This window comes from Martes martes (assembly GCF_963455335.1).
Source record: "Martes martes genome assembly, chromosome: 1".
Taxonomy (NCBI): domain Eukaryota; kingdom Metazoa; phylum Chordata; class Mammalia; order Carnivora; family Mustelidae; genus Martes; species Martes martes.
The window spans coordinates 141,311,813-141,331,884 of NC_137888.1; the positions used below are offsets into that span (position 1 = coordinate 141,311,813).

At 41.6% G+C, this 20,072-nt stretch overlaps 1 protein-coding gene across 8 annotated transcripts in view; it reads right to left on the bottom strand.

The window, feature by feature from the left end:
* NEK10 (NIMA related kinase 10) overlaps window positions 1-20,072 on the bottom strand; it is a gene marked incomplete at its 3' end in the record, with an annotated part of 201,020 nt that overhangs the window by 176,260 nt on the left and 4,688 nt on the right. For all 8 annotated transcript variants that reach the window (XM_080824601.1, XM_080824599.1, XM_080824596.1 and 5 more), the window contains exons 3-5: window positions 15,886-16,016; window positions 13,916-14,014; window positions 2,866-2,950 (exon numbers count right to left, since the gene is read on the bottom strand). In XM_080824601.1, coding sequence (XP_080680727.1) covers window positions 2,866-2,950; window positions 13,916-14,014; window positions 15,886-16,016 — 315 coding nt within the window. The remainder of the gene's footprint in view (window positions 1-2,865; window positions 2,951-13,915; window positions 14,015-15,885; window positions 16,017-20,072) is intronic.

Sequence of the window (20,072 nt, forward strand, 5' to 3'; positions counted from 1 at the left end):
GCAACATGCTCTGGCCTCACAAGAATGAGCACAGGTGGGCATTTATGTTTCTCCTACGTGGGCCTCCTACTATACTTGAACACTCAGAATATAGGTCTTTCTTAATTATGACAAACTCTACACATGTATACCTTCATAATGGCTACTCTTTCATTCCTTCCAGCTTCTTCTCCATTAAGCAACATACTGAAGTCTCTGGCAGGCAAGAGCCAATCTAGAAGCCACCAGTTTGCAACCTCTGGATCAAGGAATGCTGACTAAAGCATAGCTTCCTGGGAGAACCTTGTACACGGAATTCAGCGTGCAAGTTATGCAGCCCATCGGTCCTGACAAAAAGGAAGTAGGTTCAAGGTGAAGATTTGAAGGAACACCTGGGTCAAGGAGAGGACATTCTTATGACAATGGAAAATAGAAAGGGAGCCACCAACATAGTAAGAAAGAGAATAGGTAGAGGGGAAAGCCTTGGCAAGGAGGAGGGATATTTCCTCTGAAACAAGAAGAACATAAAGTTTCAAGGTAAGCCAAATATTTCAAGCAACAAAAAAGAGATAATAAGAGAGCTCGCACTGGGATGGTTTTGGTTTTCTCCATAAAATAGATGATGCTGTGATTTGGTGAGAATGACGGGGGTAGTGTTTGAGGAGTTGGGCTTGGGGTATGAGAAGTGGACCTGGTTTGGACCAGCCTCTGTGGATCCTGCAGCACTGACTTAACAAGAGGGGAAAGAAATGCCTAGCAAGGGTGAAGACTTGCTGAGATTCACTGGCATAAATTATAGTAAATCCCAGCAAAGCTCTGTGACTTTGGCCAACAGTTCTTGGTAACTCAAGAAGTTAAACAACTGCCTGACCACATGCTCTTCTTTGTGGAAAGAGTGTGGGGGAGAGATTCAGAGAGAATCCCCTTCTATGGAAAGGCTAGAAATCAGGGAAAGACTTCTTTTAATATGTGTTTAGTCACAAAGTGCCATAAACAAAGAGATCACTGAATTCTTTCCTGCAGGGAGCAGGGCAATCAACCCAGTCCCAATCCATCAAGAACAAGACTAAGAAAGGCAGTACTTCAGATGGAGATCAGCAGAGTATGAGACAGCTGTCATCAATTCTCTGAACAGAGAGAACAGCTCAGAGGACATCTATTTTGCTAACTTCTTTAAGTCAAAAAACTAGATTTCCTGCTAACAGTCCATCTTCATGAGAGTCAAAGAGGGCGTTATTAATAATTAAGTGGGGAAAATGAGCACATTCTGGGACTGATCTGGGCAAAATGGAACACATGGTCCACCCTTATGAGATATGCCTCACACAGAATTGCAAATGGCAGCTCAGAAATACATGGAACACACAGTTCTATAAAGTTGGTCATGGGGGAAAGGATCTATTTTCCAAGGAAACTTTGAGCAACCAGGACAGAAGGCCATTTGAAGTATGCTCTGAAGCCCACGGTCAAAGCTAAATGATAATAGCACAAAGCCCACCCAGAATACCAATGAGGAAGGGGTGATTCTTCTAAAAGGAAAGTGGTGGAACCAGCATGAGTCCCAGAAGCCTCAAATCAGAGCAGGCTCTGTAGCTGACTAGTACCAAAATACTTTTTTTAAGTGCCAAATTTGGAAAAGGTGGTCACTGGGGTAATGAAAAGAGAAATATTCTGACCCAAAACAATTCATCAATAAAATCAAATCTAAAATAAGAGATCTTCCTAGTGGTCTGAGCTTCCTAGTAGCTTATCAGGACAGGATGTAAAAGGAGATGCTTTTTAGGGGAAAAAAACAATCTGTGAAAATTACTGAAGCATGTATGAACGCTAAGAACACTCTAGATATTTAACACTGCAAGCAGAAACAACAATGACTGAATAAGCAATCTTGAGGCTTCAGAGCCGTGGTTCTCAAATTGTGGTCCCCTGACATGCAGCATCAGCATTACCTGGGAACTTACTGGAAAGCTCTTCAGGCCCTCCCCAAACCTATGGAATCAGAAACTGTGGTGATGGGCCCTCACCATCACGAAGTCCTCCTTGTGCTTCTGATGGACACAAAAGTGTGAGAGCTGCTGCTTGATGGAAGCGGCTATCTACCAGCCAGTACTGGGAGAATGAAATTTCAAGGTTCAGGTGAAATATTAGGTAAGCTTCTCTTTAGAGCCTCACTGCAAAAGCACCAAGTTCTGGCTATGCAATGTGTGGGCGACAGACCAGTGGCCTGGGCATCCCCTGGAAGCTTGTCAGAGATGCAGAGCCTTCGGCCTCACTCTATACCTGCCGAATCACAATCTGCAATGTACAAGATTCCCAGGGGCTTCTTAGGTGCATTCAAGTTAACAAAGCACTAAACAAGGGGCAGCACAGTCCACTAACTAGGGAGGGGAGGGAAAGGCTCTTGACCTCGCAGCCCTCATTTGAGACAGATGGGAGGGTCCCTTGCTCACCTCTAACTCAGGGTCTGAGGCTGGATGTGAGGAAGGGCATGGCCTCTGGAGCAGCAGCCAGAAGTGCAGGCCCTGCCTTTCCCTCTGGCGGCCTCTGGAGCGCCCTGGGAAGTCCCCCACTGGTCACAGCTGACGTTGACCTAGTGAGCTGCTGAGCCTTGGTGTGGCCAAGTGTACACCTCTCTGATTGCCAGTGGGTTAAGACATACACCAAAAGTTCCATCCACTTGATCCCACAGTTCCTATAGCAGAAACTTAAAGATTGTTTTGTCTCTATTAAAGCGTGTCTATCATATCTTTTTAGATAGCACGTGATGTGCCTCCTAAATTTGAAAGCTACTGAGTTGTGAGAGAGGAAAAAGGTTAACATGGTCCCAGTTCTTTTCAATCTCATCTTCATGAAAAGTAAGAATTATTTTTATTTTTTCCAACCAACCTGGTAACACGGATCCCTCATTAGTAGTCTCAGACAGATTAACACTCTCAGAAAATGAATAGATGGGGCTCGATGAACCCACTCTCTGAAAGAAGAAAAGAGAAAGCACGTTTGTCCATGTTTAAAAGGCCAGTGTGACAGAGCAACACAAGACGATGAAGGGGAATAAGGAACATGCAAAGGAACAGAATTAGTTTATTTCGAACTTAATCTGCAGTAAGGAATGTTAGTTGGTACCTGAACACTCAAACCATTGCAGTGCAAAATACATAAAGGCTATCATTATCCTCATGAAGCAGAGGCCTCAAAATTATTTGGCTCCCAATCCCTCATTGGCTGAGGGCAGCGCCAGACCAAAAGACATCGCTAAACTTTTCAATAATTAGGTTTGGCTCAATAAGAATTTATGCCCGGATAACTTAGTATCCATTTGAAAAAATAATACACATAATTATAAGAAATGTGCTTTTATTTTATTCTTGACCACATTTACTTATGAATGGGGTATGTGAACCTGTAGGCTCTAAAAAAATTCTCAAGCCTTGTAACCAGATTGCATACTACCATCTTCATCTTCTCTTCCAGCTGAATTTCACATCGTACTTGCTTTTATCATGACAACCACAGAAAACCCAGCTTCAGAAAAATATGCCGTCATCTAAAGGAAGGCAGCACAACCTTCATACGGAAACCATAAAGTATCTGGGTCTGACAGATATGGTTTAGCTCTGTTTTCCTTGCAAATTTAAAAGACCCTATGACACCCCTGGGGGTTCTCTGTGGCCTCCAGTTTGGGAAAACACTATGATAAAGGTCAGTTTCCCCAGAAGCAGAACCTGAGACAAAGGTTGGTGTGCAGGTGAATGATTAAGGAAGGACATGTCCTCGGGGGAGACCACTGAGGGTGGGGAGCACCAAGGAGAAGGGGAAAAGCAAGCATGGGCACCATCTCAAGCAACACTTGTCTCCCACTGCCCTCAAAGCTAGTCCCACAGTGGCACTTGGTATAAATGTTAACAAAACCCTAGAACAAAAAGTGCCTTTTACTCCATAGTTAGCCAAGAAAAACTGAGGAAGATGACAAAAGCTATTCCAGACTAGAATCCACATAATTTCTCCGAACCTCTCCCACCTGTGCCACAGGAGAGCTAGTTATGCATCCAGAAAGGTTAAGAGACTTTAAAGATCTGCCCTTCCATCACCTGGTACCTTTGCTTAAGCTGAGGTCCCAACCCGACCCTTGCCTGGCCTGCCTCCTATTAATCTTCAGACTTTGGTGGTAGAATTCAGCTTCGTCTCCTCCACAGTCCTAAGAAATTCAGCTCTGCCCCCAAACCTGCACATCTTGAAACTGAGTGCACAAGACCCACCCTCCTTAAAGGCAGAATATCTATGGTCACTGCCCCTGGAGGTGTCACCTTCCCCCATTCTATTCTATCCCAAATCCCATCCACTAAGACTTAGCTCATGAGAAGGAGCTTGGGAAATGTTTTTCCCATAGTCTTATATTCCTAGGGATGCTTGAGTGCTCCCGATAGATTAGAGGCTCCGTCAGGAGCTCTGGAGAGAGAGGCTAAGCAAAATGTCCCAAAAGCATCACTGACTGAGAATTGCTCCTGGCAGCAGCTGCCCACCATAGCTACCATCAACCACAGCCCTCTTCTACCCCAGCCACCATGACAGTAACACCTTTGCTATGGAGACAAAGCTCAGTTTCTTCTGAGAAGAAAGGCAGGGCTCAACCCATCCCGGGGCTGCCAGCCCAGGCAGAATTAGCCAAGGCCACAGTGGGAAGCTGCACTGTTGTAGTTCATGCAGACTTCCTTGCATGGGGAAAAATAATGCAAATTCAAAAAACACTTTGAATTTACAACCACTACCTATGGGAACACTTGCAAGGATGTGGTTATTCTGAGGCTCCTATTACAGAGAGAATACCTTTAATCTTTATAAATAGGGAGATGGCACATGACTGCTTTCCTTTTCAGGTGCTGGGGTTAGCTAAAGATAGCACGTAGCCTGAACTGCGGTGCAAAGATATGACATCCCAAAGATCAAACAGAAATAATGATCAAGTTGCAACAGCTGCTAAAAACCTAATGAGGTTTAATGCTGATTGCTTTTCATTATTTAAGAGGAAAAGCTACGGGACGTATTAAGAGGTGATTCATGCTACAAATATGTGTGCACTGGTATTTTTCCTGTTAACTATATACACTCTTCATGAGGAAAGTTCATGACCTTTGCAATGTTTTTCATATTAAAATAAATATGAAAAGTTTTCTTCTATTTCCTCCCCCACTCTGAAAAAGAAAAGGAAAAAAAAATTCCAGACTAGGCTTCTTAAAATTATTATTATTAAAGGAGTATAAATAAATGAGTTCCATAAAAGTCTCAGAGTTAAAAGTTCTGTTCCAAGCAAATGGCATTTTTTGTTTTGCAATTTTGGGACTGAAGCCCAAAGCTATTAATATTTTTACATGATTCTGGCCTCTGCTGTTGTAAATGTAAATAGAATTCCTGGTGTCTGAGTCCTCTGGCTTCTCCTCCCCGAGCACTGACCTCTGAAGGAGCAGTTGTTCCTTCCTTGGCTCCCAGCCCTGAACCCCCCACAAGGACGCAGCACATGGGATGGATTTCCGGTATTCAAGTGGAATGGAGTGCTCTGTAAGCCGATATAGATCTCTGTTTGCCAAGAGTTGGGGGACTAGGAAACACACAACTTAGTGCAACCAGAGAATTACAGAGAATAATAGCGACCGATCGTAAAGACAGGGGCCCTCGTTCTACTGAGGCAGCAGAGTCCCAAGGAGCAGAGCGGCTGGCTCAAGGCTGCACATGAGAGCAGAACTGGGGGCTGACTCCCGGGCCAGTGCTCCTGCCGTCCCTCCCATCCCCACCCCAGGTCCCCCCAGGCGGGGGTGACTAGGGAGACAGTGACTCTCCAAAACGCATCTACTGTGGGAGCAGGAATGTTGAGCACAGCAGCCGGGGGTCCTCTGGGGCAGCTCTGAAGAAGCTGTCTGTCTGCAAAGATAGTGTTTCCCTGGAGGGTATGTCCCAATATAGCCGCTGCACAGCAGCAGATTCATGAGCAGGCAAATATTTATCCCCTCTTGTGACTGAACTTTTGTCACTTCTTTCACAGGACTATTAATACATGGCAGCGTGATCAGCTCCCACGGCCTTTGTCCATGACCACCTGCCACGTTGCTTTTAGCATCACACGCCACTTTCTGCTATCGATACAAAAAAGGGAAGGAAAAATGGCACTGGCCGCATAGTCGTTAAAAGGAGGGTAGTCAGGGTTTCACCTTCTTGTATGGTGAAAGAGACAAATAAATATACGATGTGAGAGCTCCATGTAAAAGCCAGCCACGAGGCAGTGGTGTTGGATCATAAAGCTGCAAGTACCAAGGTCAACAAGACAGCCAAATGGCTCTGAGGTTAGCTGACTCCAGGGGCAGACGCACAAGCCAGAGGTTCACCCCTAACCTCATATGTACCATGCTTTGCTCTGGTTCTTGCTCAAAATAAGCAGCACCTTCAAGGTGGGGTGTTATTTCGATTTCCCTTCTCATTAACACACAAAATGACACCAAGAAAACTTCTACCTTCAACTCAAAATTTAGGAGTGGAGAAGTTCAAGACTGTTTCAAAATAAATATTATCCCAAGTTCATGAAACAGAGCCCTGTGGGGGGTTTTTGTGTATGGGGGGAGATCATAGAGAGTAAAATTCACATCAAAATAAATACGGTAAAACTTAGATGAAAAAAGAATATGTGTGAAGAAATTAATTCAAGGAACCTTTACTGACTTGTTCCATTAATCTTAACGGGTCTTTATTTTTCCTCTAGCCCCAAACAGGCTCCCAACCAAAAGTCCATCTAATGGGTCTTTGCTGGTTCCTACAGTCAGTCATTGAGTAGAAAAGACTATCTACATGCATTTCTTCTACATAGCTGATGGCAGTTTCAGAGGTAGAATGCTTTCACATATTACTCATCACCTTCTCATAGCCAGGCACTGTTACACACCCAGAGGTACAGCAAAGGACAAAACCATGCACTTGGGGCACCTGGGTGGCTCAATGGGTTAAAGCCTCTGCCTTCGGCTCAGGTCATGATCCCAGGGTTCTAGGATCGAGCCCCACATTGGGCTCTCTGCTCTGCGGGGAGCCTGCTTCCTCCTCTCTCTGTCTCTGCCTGCCTCTCTGCCTACTTGTGATCTCTGCCTGTCAAATAAATAAATAAAATCTTAAAAAAAAAAACAACAACAACATGCACTTGTGTTCATGAAGCTTACCTTCTAAAGGGAGAAGATCAATGATAAACACAAACTAATAAAAATTCATATGAGGTGGCATACAATGCAGGACAACAAAGGTTAAAGTTTAGGAGTCCAGGGGATACTATTTTCAGGCAGTCAGAGAAAGGTTCTCTGATAAAATTAGCATCCAAATGAATTGAGGAAGGAGTCTAGGTCAGAAGAGCGAAAGAGTTAAGTATATAGTCCCTGAGCAGAAGTGTGGTTGATTATGCAAGGAACAGCAAGGAAGCCCGTGGGGCTGGAGCCAAGAGAACATAGACAAGTAATAGCAGTTAAAGTCAGAGAGATGGCAAGAGCCAGATCTGCAGGACTTTGTAGAATAAGAACAGGGGCTTTGGACTTATTCTGGAAAGTCACTAGAAGGCTCTAAGCAAATAACTAACACAATCCAACAGAGATTTTGAAAGGATCCTTTTGGAAATAGTGTTGAGAACAGTATGGGGAGCCAGAGATCACAGCAGGGAGCCCAGTTAGTCTACTGCAATTGTCTAAGCAAAACATGATGGCAGCTTGGACCTGGTCAGCATATGGAGAAGAGTAAAGCTCGGGGTGCACAAGTTAAGCAGGAAAAATCAAAAGTCTTGTTTTCAGTATGTCAACCTCAAGATCTCCAAAGAAGAAAAAGTCCACTAAGGCATATGTAAAACAAAAGATGAATCAACAGCAGTTACAACTTACAAGGTACAGTCTGCCAGAGCGACGCTGATAAAGGGATGGGTAGACTTATGTAAGTGCAAGTGTTTGGGGGTTGGCTGACTTTAGCCATGGAAACGTGCTCCCTAGAAAGTGTCTGGAACTCAGTGCCTGGCTCTCAGAATCTCCCGAACTGATGGGAAGCTGTCATTTATTGATTTGGCCACGTTCAGATTGGTTCTGGCGGTTACATGCAGCCCAAGAAAAAGCACTGCTTTCCTGGGAAGGTGGGGACATTTTAATTTCAAGCCTGTTAGACATCCAAGTGGACAATTTTTGCAAGAAGCAACAGTAGAGAGCAGAACAGAGAGAACATGATTACTGAAGTGATACTTTTCTGGTGCAAAACTACTTTGATTAATAAAGAACCCAGGAACCAGGCAGAGGAGAAAAGAGTATCAGCTAAGTCTTGTCTGAGGACCCTGGGCTTGGCCTTAACCTCTCAGTGACTGCATGTATCAATGAGGCTGGACTGGACTTTTCCTTCAGGGTCTACTCCAGCTCTGTAATTTGATGATGTCTTTTGTATGTGTGTGTGTGGATATATATGTATATATTTGAGGAGAATAACATTTCAGGAGAAATAAAAATATAAGAGTTAAATATTTTCTCCAAGATACGTGATGGGAAGATGCTTGTTTTTGTTTGAGAATTACATGAGGTCCTATGTTCTTGAAGGTTATTTTCTTCCTTTGTACATTTAAGATTCTGAAACTTAGAGCAAAAGAGAGACAAAAAGGCAAGATCCTAAAGGAGTGTCAGCCAATGAGATAGCTCTTTTAAAAACTTTACTCTGGATAACATACAGGTTTTGTATGTACATAATAATTTCTCAAATAAATGAAAAAAAAAGCATAGAATTTTTAAGACATTAGAAGGAAAGATAGCAAGAATTAATGGAACTACTTCTAAGAGTGGTATAAAGGGTAATTTTTCATTTTTTATCATTTTCTGTATCCTTACTTTTTTTATGGTTATCAAAATAATTTAACATGGAGAAATTTCACTATAGGAAGACTCTCTCAGAACCCATGCTCTCCAATAAAACCAGTGACAATGGCTTGAGCTGGAGATAAAACACCCAAGCCCTGTCCACTGGGAGTTCAGTGTATGGGAGAGAGGAACAGGGGCCCAGGGCCATGAGACGGGAGGACAACTGAGGGGCCAGAACAGCGAGGAAGGCAAAGACGTGGGAGCAGCAGGCTTACGGTGAGCATTAACATGGATGGAGGCTCAGAGGTGAGAGAAAATCACTCTCCAGAGAATAGTCAAGGGCTTGCTGTGACCTTGGTGAGCCCCATGGATGCACGAGGCAGGAGCAAAAGATGAGGCCAAGCGGGAACAAGATCTCAAAGGGCTTTGTGAACCACTAGGGAACTGGAGTTTTACCCCGGTCCTTAGAGGATGGCAACTTTACCAAAGTGACCAGGCTTCCCTTTTCCCAGGCGAGGAGGAAATCTTTAAAGGCCCCTATTGACCTGTCTGCTACCTGATGCAAGAAAATCACAGAAAAAGCATCTCTCTATCAACTTTGTACATTTCAAGAACTAAATCAAGAGATCACTTCCAGTCCTTTTCTCTCACCTCCCCAGATAGGATCTGGAGAGCCAGTGCTGAAGTTCAAGTAAAGCTCAAAGAAGAGTCAATTGCATTGTGACCTAGGCCTAGCTTGGACATGGACAGCAAAGGTCTGTCTGGTAAACAAATAACTGTGTAGGTCCTGTTGGTTAGAAGTTCCTGTGAAGGCCCCAGGACACTCTGAATAGCATTTCTAAATTGTGAAGTCTCTGCCAGATGCTTTCCCTGTCTCAAGGGGTTCTTTTTTTTTTTTTTTTTTTTAGATTTATTTATTATTTTGGGGAGGAGGGGCAGAGAGAGAGCGAGAGAGAAACCCAAGCAGATTCTATGCTGAGCCTGATGCGGGGCTCTATCTCACAACCCTGATATCAGACCTGAGCCAAAATCAAGAGTCAGATGCCTAACTGTGCCACCCAGGCACCCCCAACTCAAGAAGTTCTTAGGCTCTTGTGTGGAGTATAAATAAATATCTTCCCAATCTAGACTTCTAACAGATGTATTTCCAAAATATGCCAGTTTATAGTAGATATTTCTCAAAATGGGATGTAAAATAGTAAGGACACCAACTTGTTCATATTAGAAAAGTGACTGCATTTTTAGACCAAAAAGGTCATGCTAAACAGGTCAGGTGGCTCTCTTTTAATTGAAATTTGAAAACCTTGTATATACTTATGTCTACAAAAGTTACAGGCAAGGAAAGAGAAGCTATCCTGGCAATTGTGGGATAATCGTACCAGGAAGAGACCAGTTAAGTGAACTCACTTTAAATAACACCAAATTTCATATTAAATAGGAGGGGACATGACTCAATGAAAGCATTATCTTAAAATGTAAACTATGAAACTGAGATCTATTTTGTTTTACATTTAGCAAAATTTCAGTTATAATTGCAACTCTGCCCTAATAACTAGAACAAAGCAAGAATGGATGCTGCTGACATCTGGGGGCACACTTTCTGACCAATCATGTAACATGATCCAATTCTCTTCTTCGATTGTCTCATTCTGCCAGTGCCTCATTTGTTGGGTTCCAACAGTTCACCACCATCACTGTTAGTATCTTCAGGAAATTCTATATATATTCTATATATATAGAATATATTCCATATATACATATATATATGGAATATATTCTCTATATATTCCATATATACATATGTATATATGGAATATATTCTCTATATATTCCATATATACATATGTATATATGGAATATATTCTCTCTATATATATTCTATATATATATTCTATATATTCAGGTTTCAAGTTCATTTCACAAATAGATTATGTTATATTTGTACTGTGTTACAGGATCTGCACATTGTCTGGCAGTCAGCAAGGAATGGACCAACAAAGAGGGAGCTCAGAGGAACAGATACACAGAAGAGATATCTGAGTAGAGGTCAATTTTATAAGGAGTTAATTAGAGGATATGTCAATTTAGTGACAAGTTTTACTTCCCTATATACCCTCATAACAACCAAGTCTTGGATACCAAGCTCTCTTTGTACTTCTCTGGACAGGCAGATGAAATGGGGGGGGGGGGTGGATTTATTTTCTAACAGTAGACTCTCCTACACACAAATGACCCTATGGCAGAAAGGAAAGTTGGAAGAATACAAAATTTGCTTCCATACTCTGCCACACATCAAGATTCACGACCATGAGTAACCAGAAGTAACCTCAGCTTCAGACACGGTATTTTCACTTGCCCTTTGAGATTGACCATGAGGTGTTTGCAGCTTATAGTGTTACCTTATCTGACCCTGGATTAACAAGTCCTGTCTCATTTCAGAAGCCACCTGGTGATTTCATTTCTGAGGACGAGGGAGTAATCACAGGTCAATCTTAGGGAATGCACCCAGAAAGGAGGTATCCAGAAGTATGGTTTAGGGGAAGATTACAATTGGAGAGAATGAAATAGACCAAGAATGAGAACAGCATCACTCAGCCATAAACTGACTGACGACCTGGAAGGGATCACATTCTACACATGAGACAAAATTCCCAATCAGCCATATCTGCAGGGTAAAACTGAATGGCATAGCATCCTAAATATGCCCAATCTTGTCTACAGCCTGAACCAGACCAAAGACCAAAGTCCGCAGTCCTTCAACCTGCCCAGTATTTAGTTGTCATAATATAAATAGTTTATATCCACCATATTCTCCCTTGTACTGGGATACTGGGTAACTGTTTTGCTGACCAGAGTAGATGCTGAGTCCCTAGAAGAAAGGGGATCATGTGTCCTATTCATCTTTGTATTTTCACCCTCTTTTCCTTTCCCATTGTTTATTCCCTCTCTTCTCTATGCACAGTAGATATTCAAAAATTAAATTACTGAATTGAATCCAAGCTTTCCAGCCAACATTAAATCTGATGTTTGCAAAGAGAAGGATAGGAAGCTATACGAAAAGGCCCCGAGATATAGTTCTTCTATAAACCTAAATTTAGGTGGAAAAGGAGGAGAAAAGGTAATTCTGGCTATCTTAGCAAGGTCATACAGGGTGAGAAACAATAGAAGACCTTTACACTTAAGCCATCTTTGACCTAACCCTGCTTTTAGAATAGAACTGAACGTAACAATCTGTCAGCAGCCAGAGGATGACGTAAAAGGATGCCCTTGATGTTCAACATTCCTAAATTCCTTCTCCTACTATGAAAGCAAAGAGATCTATAATCATCTCTTCCTAGTTTGAAGATTTCCAGGGACTACTCATGTTGCAAGCCAGTAATTCCATCCAATCTAAAAAGCCTCATTAATCACTAAGAATTTGAAAAGGTTCTGACAAGAGATCTCTTAACTTCAGAATTGTTAAGATCTTTTCAACTGTTGGATGCCAACCCTTGCCCGATTAGTTTCCCTAACAATTTCTGCCTCTAGTGCCCTCAGGCTGAGGACACAGTGACATCTCTCACATCTTTAATATAGGAAATGCTCTGCTTCCTCAAAGCACTGACCTGATAAATGGTCTACTGGACATCCCCTGAAGAGCTGATGGTAGTCGTCTTCAAAACAAATTAAAGAACATCATTGCCTAATACTATTTCAGGCATAATTATTCTGCTACTAACTATTGTTCTACTCTGTTCAAGCTCAAGAAGAAAACAGTCGGGGACAACTTCATGTCCTTTGTAGCAGTGTTCATTAATCTTTCAACAATCTTTGAGTATATTGTCAAGAACTAAGCAGGGACCCAATTCCATAACCATGACAAAGATTTTAGGCTTTTCGTATTCTGAGTCAGTCTAATAATCCTCTGCCTAAATCAAGTACAAAGGCATAACAGACGCAGTCCCAATCCTTCATTGCTTTAAACTAAACCAATGTATTTGGCAGCCACTGTCCAATACTTACATACATAATACTAAAGAACCCCCTTCAAAAGGTCAAATCATAAGACTACCACTCAGGCATATTTAGTGTTGATTCATCATGGAGGATCCACCGAGATACTGCTTTACTTAAAGTCAGCTATTGCACTGAACCAAGTCATGTGGTCAGGCATTAAATTATTTATATTTCTCCTATCTTCCAGAATAGGAGTAATTTTTTCCCATCTCACTGGGGAAGAATTCAGATATGTCAATCAAGTCCCAAAGCAATGGGGAAGATTCAAGGTTCTTTATAGGCATCTTTTCAGCTGATGCTTGAGGAGAGAGCCTGGGCCTCCAGGGAAGAGTAGAAGGCCAGGTCCCACCATAACATAAAGCTAGGGGCCACCTTCATATCAGGTAGCACTGTAACCAGCTCTCACTTCAAGAAGCCCAAATGGATAGAAAATTCAGTCCTAACTGCAATCCAGCACTAGTCAATGGTTCATTGAAAGACTTGTTTGTGAGACAGAGTCTAGAGGTCTTGCAAATCTTCTCTAGAGTCCCAACATTGCTCTTGTGTTAAGACAAAGAAGAGCAATGGAGAGAACATTTGACTTGGTCCTGAGAGGAAACATTGTCATTGGGCCATGACTGGAGGTTACACTTTCATCCTTTTCCCAGGGTCAAGGCTGGGGCAGCCCATTTAATCAGTCCTTGTATGAACCACAAAAGTGTACCAAGAGGATGCTGGCCATGGGGTTACCCAATGTCTGTTTCATAAGAACCCTGGCAATAAACTCCTGAGTATCCCAATTCAAAGTAAGAATAATAAGAAAAACAGTATAATGTGGGTCATACCATTTTACCTTAATGCCATAAAATTTGACTAAATGCAACACTTAACCAGAGTAATTTTAATGAACTCACCTGCAATGCCTATTCATTTGCCCATTTTATCATTTATTTATGATTTATCATTTATTTATGCCTATTTATGGTATTTCCTCTATTTTATCTTTTAAGTATGATGCACTCAATATCACAAACTGCTTCAAACCATATACTAGAAATAAGATGTATAAGATATGCCATTCTTGGGTAAATTGTTGGTCTTTTCTGGGAGAATCTTACCTGCAGATGAGTCTATTTTTCACCAAGGCTGTAAAGATCTCCTGAAATAGTTTATGCTGGGGATGTTTGCTGAAGTTTCTCTCATTCTTGTAGTTTATACTGATAAGGAACAAACAGAAAAGCATTTTGTAAGAGAAATCTTTTAGCCCGCTTCAAAGTTCCCAATGCAAAGTTCCCAAGTACAGACCATCTGTATTCATGTAGATATTGAAAAATTCTTGGGGTTTAACATATTGCTAAAGGCACATATCAACTGTTAAAAAAGGAACTAGAGGGGCATCTGGGTGGCTCAGTGGTTTAAGTCTCTGCCTTCCACTCAGATCATGATCTCAGGGTGTGGGGATCGAGCTTAGCTCCCAGCTTAGCAGGGAGCCTGTTTCCTTCTCTCTCTCTGCCTGCCTCTCTGCCTACTTGTGATCTCTGTCTGTCAAAGAAAGAATTAAAGAAAAAAGGAACTAGAAAGGCAATTATAATTATAATGAAGATTATAACTGAGCATATATACTTAATTTCATCATTTAACTAAATTATAAATACTCATAAATACTTCATAGCTAAACTTGTTTGGAGGGGGATAAAAGTGGATACAAAGAGAAAGAATGATGAGGACATATTATTTAGACATTGTGCATAAGGCAGTAAACAATTCTTCCCTTCATTTTTGCACCCACAACCCCATTGGCTGCTATAGCTATTAACACCAGTGCTTACCATACATATCTCCTTGTGGGTAATATGGACTTATCAAACACAGCCTAAACCCTTTCAACCGTGAAAGTTCCTATGGTTGTGGTTGCTGATTGGTTGCTGTGTATGTGTATGTGTCTGTGTGTACATGTGTGCTTAACCAAATCTGGAGGTATCCTATCTTCAGCTTCTTTCTTCTGATATAGCCAATTAAAGAGGTTACAAATACTGCCAAACATTCCCCTTTAAAACTGGGAGAGGATAGAAATAATGCACAAAATGGTGACATCGTTATAAAATATGTGATTATACTATTTTTATGGATATTAAAATAGATTAGGTTTAAGATCCAGGCCAAATAAGCTGGAATTACATGAGCTTATCACCTCAAAGGCAAGTTCTATGGTCTTACCATTTGAACTGTTCTGCCTTTGCAGTCTTTCGGATGTCATTGGACAGTGTGTCCCTACCTTAGCCAGGTGAGGGTTGTAATGCATTCTTAGTACCTGGATACCAGTAGACTAACTGTGTAAGAATTTTTGAAGAATTTAGTGTTCCTCACTAAATTGAAACTGTGTAACGTCATGTGATTTTGTGGAATATTAAATTCATTGTCATAAAATGACAGGGAGACAAAGTCTAGACCAAATAAATAAATGATCATTCTAGAATATTCATCTTGATATTTCATGCCATTCATTATTTACATGGCACTTAGTGCCAAATGAAGTCAGCACATTGTAAAACTGAGAGAACCAGCTCCTGTAAGGGGAGTGGCCCACAGAATGTGCAACTTCTAGGAGATCTAAAGGATGACAGGAGAGAGGAACATGGATTGACAGTTTCCATGTTAAAGGTGAGGTGCAATCCCTTCAACTGAAAACCTCGGTTGCTTTGGCAATCCCAGTCCTTTGCCACCACATCTGTTCACAGCAATGGCTTCTTTTATGCCTCCTCACAGCTGGCAGCGTATGAACAGGCCAAAGGCTGAAGAGAAAGCCTGGAATCAGCCAGGCCAGGTCAACAACCTGGAACTTCTTTCTTGTGGAACAAGTGCCAAAGGTATGGCAGCAAGGTGTCCTGAAACACCCAGGTCGGCTCCAGCTGCAGTCATTAAGCTGTATTTACACACTCTTCTGGAAATGATTTAAGCATAATGAAAATTATTCAGTTAAGAATCCTCATGATAAATTTTGAAACAGCTTAAAAGTTTAGCTCCTGTGACAAAGTTTTGAGCTAATTAGAATAGGCTGCTGAAAACAAGGGAGATACTGCATTCTTACCTAAAATTTTCAAGTTCAACAGCTTCTGTGGACTCATGCCACTGACCTCGGGCTCTGTGTCCACCCACCTTGATGACGTGCTCGGTCTTCGTCATGCTAGTTTGGGCACTATCGAAGATAATGGCTGGAAGCTATGGAAACAGAAGCACAGAACCCGTGAGGGTAACAATAAAGAAAGTAAAAAAACATGGGAAAGGGGTAGATGGAGGCCGAATAAAGGGAATGAGTTTTTTTCCCAAACAAATAATTACCATGGTAGCCAAGCCAATGTAGTTTCCCAAGATTTAAACATCTTTGACTTAAAACATTTATTCTCGCTATATATATATATAGAGAGAGAGAGAGATGCTGCTTTATTTCTCTTCATAGCTTGTAACACTGCCTGTCATACCTTACAGTTACCTATGTATTTTTAGTCTCCCTTGATTATAGTGGCAGCTCAACATGACGAGAACTTTGAACACCGTCAGGCCTGGGCCTGAGGAGTTTTCGAAGCTTCTTGGGTGATTCAACTGTGCCACCAGAATAGAGAGTTTCCAGATCCAGCTAGAACTCTCTGGTAGAGTGTGAAACCCTAAACTGAGAATAAGTCATCATTCATTCTTCAACACTTGCTAGCCACACACAGTGCTTGCCAGGTGTCAGGGACATAAAGGTAAAGAGGATTCTATTTCTTTTAATGAGTCTAAACATCCTGATTAGTCAATCATATTTATAAAAGTCATGAATTCACCAAAAGAAAAGTAAAATTTTGTTTAAAAAAAAAAATTTGCTTAAATTAACTATAGCAACTATATGTCCCCATTTACAATATGAACTTGTAATTATTTACATAATAAATTCTAAGTTATCAGTACTAAAATAGTTTCACTTACCAATAAGTACCAATAATTAGGATAACCCTGAGGATTGTTTTTTGTACCGTGATAAAGCTGAGCATAGTGCAAACAAATACCTTGTTTTTTCCAAAGTACAAATGAAGGATATTCTATAGCTAGTGAAATTATTACAGAGGAAGTAAGTAGAGCATAATATAAAAAATAAAAGATCTACTTTTTATTCTATGTATTATAATTATCAAATAAAGCTACTATATGTTGCATTTATCCACCCAAATATTTGACACAATTCCACAAAAAGATATCATCTCCCTATCCAAAAAGAGTATGTCTGACTTTCCATTAGGCAGTTAACTTATAGAAAGATGCATTATAATAAGGACATTGTTGGGCACCTGGGTGGCTCACTTGGTTAAGCGACTGACTGCCTTCTGCTCAGGTCATGATCCCAGAGTCCTGGGACTGAGTCTCACATCTGGCTCTCAGCTCCGCGGGGAGTCTGGTTTTCCCTCTGACCTTCTCCCCTCTCATCCCCTCTCTCATTCTCTCTGTCTCTCAAATAAATAAAAACTCTAAACAAAATAAAAATTAAAAAATACATTGTTCAATGGTTAGCAAAAAAAAAAAAAAAAATCTTTCTTCATCATGGGCCAGTACCGTTGTATTTTCAAAACATCAATAATACATCTTTCATCCTGTTAAACTACCTTTCTATCTCAGTATAGCAGGCCAATCAGTCCACAAACACCACAAAATAACAGGCCATGGGCACCCAAAAGAGTAAGGCTTACTGGCTAAGGGAACAAACCCTCGGCCAGATGTCCTGGGTTTAAAACTACCAGTAGGTAGCTGCATGATCTTGGAAATGTTACTAATCTCCCTGTGTATTAGTTTCTACATCATCAAAATGGAAATAATAATAATAATAATATATTATATATATTACACATATATATAATAAAAATAACAACATAATAATTATGTGCAGAGTTATTATGAAAACTAAGTGAGTTAGTATTTATAAAGCACTCGTTATGTGCATGGCATAGTTTCCAAGTGCTTTTTTATAAATACTCTAATAATCCTCATGATTATTCTCATCATGCAGATGAATTTGGTAACCAAATAAAATGTGTCCTTACAAATTAGATGACCCCTGGGCTTGATAACCTAAATGATATTGGCCATGAAGTCACAGCAATGAGCAAATGTTCCAGGGTTACACAGGAAACATCACTATGTAGCAAACAGGAAGTGGAATTTCCGGGTCCAAGATTTTTCAAACCACCTGCCATTCCCACAACTCCCAGAATACTGATCGCAAGAGGGGAGGTAGCCAGCACAGAGAAAAGTAGCCCAGTCCGTTCAGGGAAGAGGGGTGGGAAGATGCCGCAGCTTGCAGCCATCCTCTTTGCCGGCAGAATAGGCAGCCAGAATTGGGAATCAACTCATGGAGACTCAGTTGATAAGATGGACGTGGCAGCTATAGCTGCAAAGACCGTGAACTTATTAGAAGGAAACTTGAAGCAACCAGCCCTCTTCAGATGAAAACAATGTGAGTTTAGAGTCCAATCCACAGCCTTCTCCCTTGCCTCCCCAATTGCTCTCCATATTTGTCATCTTCTACTGCAGGAGGTCCAGGGAAATCTGTATGATACTGTTCACCAACCTGGTATCATCACAATCAGGGTATCCATGTGAGCTCCCCCTTACATATTTCATCATGTTAAGCCATTAGCTCTTTTAAAGCATACTACATTTGACAGATTATTCTGGGCAACCCAACATCTGAAACTTCAGACATAATAAATATATCATAACACAAATTGACATAGATCACTTTAAAGTGTGTCCTGTCCTTTCCCACAAGTGATGGACTTACAGGCACTTGGATTTGAAACCTATTCAAAAGGCACAGGACTCAATCATTCGTCCTCATGACCACCATCAGCATGGACAATACTTACATGGAGTTCACTGCACAAGAGGCACTGTTCTAAGTGCTTTGCAAGTATTAAATATATTTAAAGCTCCTAACAACTCTATGAGATGAATACCGTTTTATAGACGAGAAAAACTAAGGCAGAGAGGGGCTAAGTGACTTGCCTAAGGGTCACAGGGCTAGCAAGGGACAGAGCTTATATTCAAATCCAAGCAACCTGCCTCCCTCTCCAACATGCTCAGACCTCCACCATCTGTGTATGTATCTCTAGTGATCAGAAACACTGTCCTGAGTCAGTCCTCTTGCTTTTCACCATTCCACCTTGCCCAGGGAGAAAATCTCTCACTGTGCTCTGTTCCTGTCTTCCAGTCCAGTGTCATCTCTTTGCACAATATTTGAAAAGACTACATTGTTTCTTTAAACATGTAGAGGGATTTCTGGGGGAATCCCCAGACTCCACGCTGTGAGGACAAACAACCCTGTGGAGAGGCCTCTCACCCACAAACAGCACCTACTTGCCAGCCCCAGTAACCCCATCAGCAACCCCATCGGAACCTGAACCAGAACTATCCAGGTAAACTGCCCTCAATTCATGACCCACAAAATGGGTGAGAGAGTAAATGATCATTGTTGCTTTAAACCACTAAGTTTTAGAATGATTTTCTACCCAGTATTTGATAATAGATCTACCATGGACTAAAATAAGAATCCACAAGTCCATATAACATAAATAAATACATGAGTAAGCCAAACCGGTCGGTCAAATATAAAACTGTGCCCCAAGTTCTGGCTGCATCGAATCGGTTACTTGTCCCAGAAATCACTGTAGTGTTTGACCACTCCACGCCTGGGCGTGTGTTACAGACTGATCACGTTTCAGGACTCAGCTCTAACAGCCTCCTGGTGAGGACCTGCCCCTTCCTGGCACAGTAGTTCACTCCCTCCCTGGCAGCATTTCTCCACTAACCTCTCTCATAGCACTTACCACACCTGGTACAACTCCAAGTTTACAGATCAGTCTCTTCCCTTTGAATATGGCCACCCTGAGGGCAGCATCCTATCTGTCTGTCTTTGTGTCCTTAGCACCTCTCAGAGCCTGGCACACAGTATATACTCAAAGGTGAAACTGTTGAATGAACGCTTACTTTATCCCCTGTCTCTTTGCTAAACGGATTCATTGTTCGCCACTTTCTAGATACATCCATCCGTTCCGCACTTCTGTTCCAGACACATCATTTGTCAGCAGTGTGATGAGGCACTGGGCTTACAGGAAGCAGGACAGCCATGGCCTCTGCTTTCAAGGAGTTCAGAGTCCCATGGGGTGGGGGAGGGGAAAACCAGCATGAGAACAGGCTGCAGGATGAGTGAACAAGGATTTGTTCTGGTAGAAGGGAGTACAGGGTGGG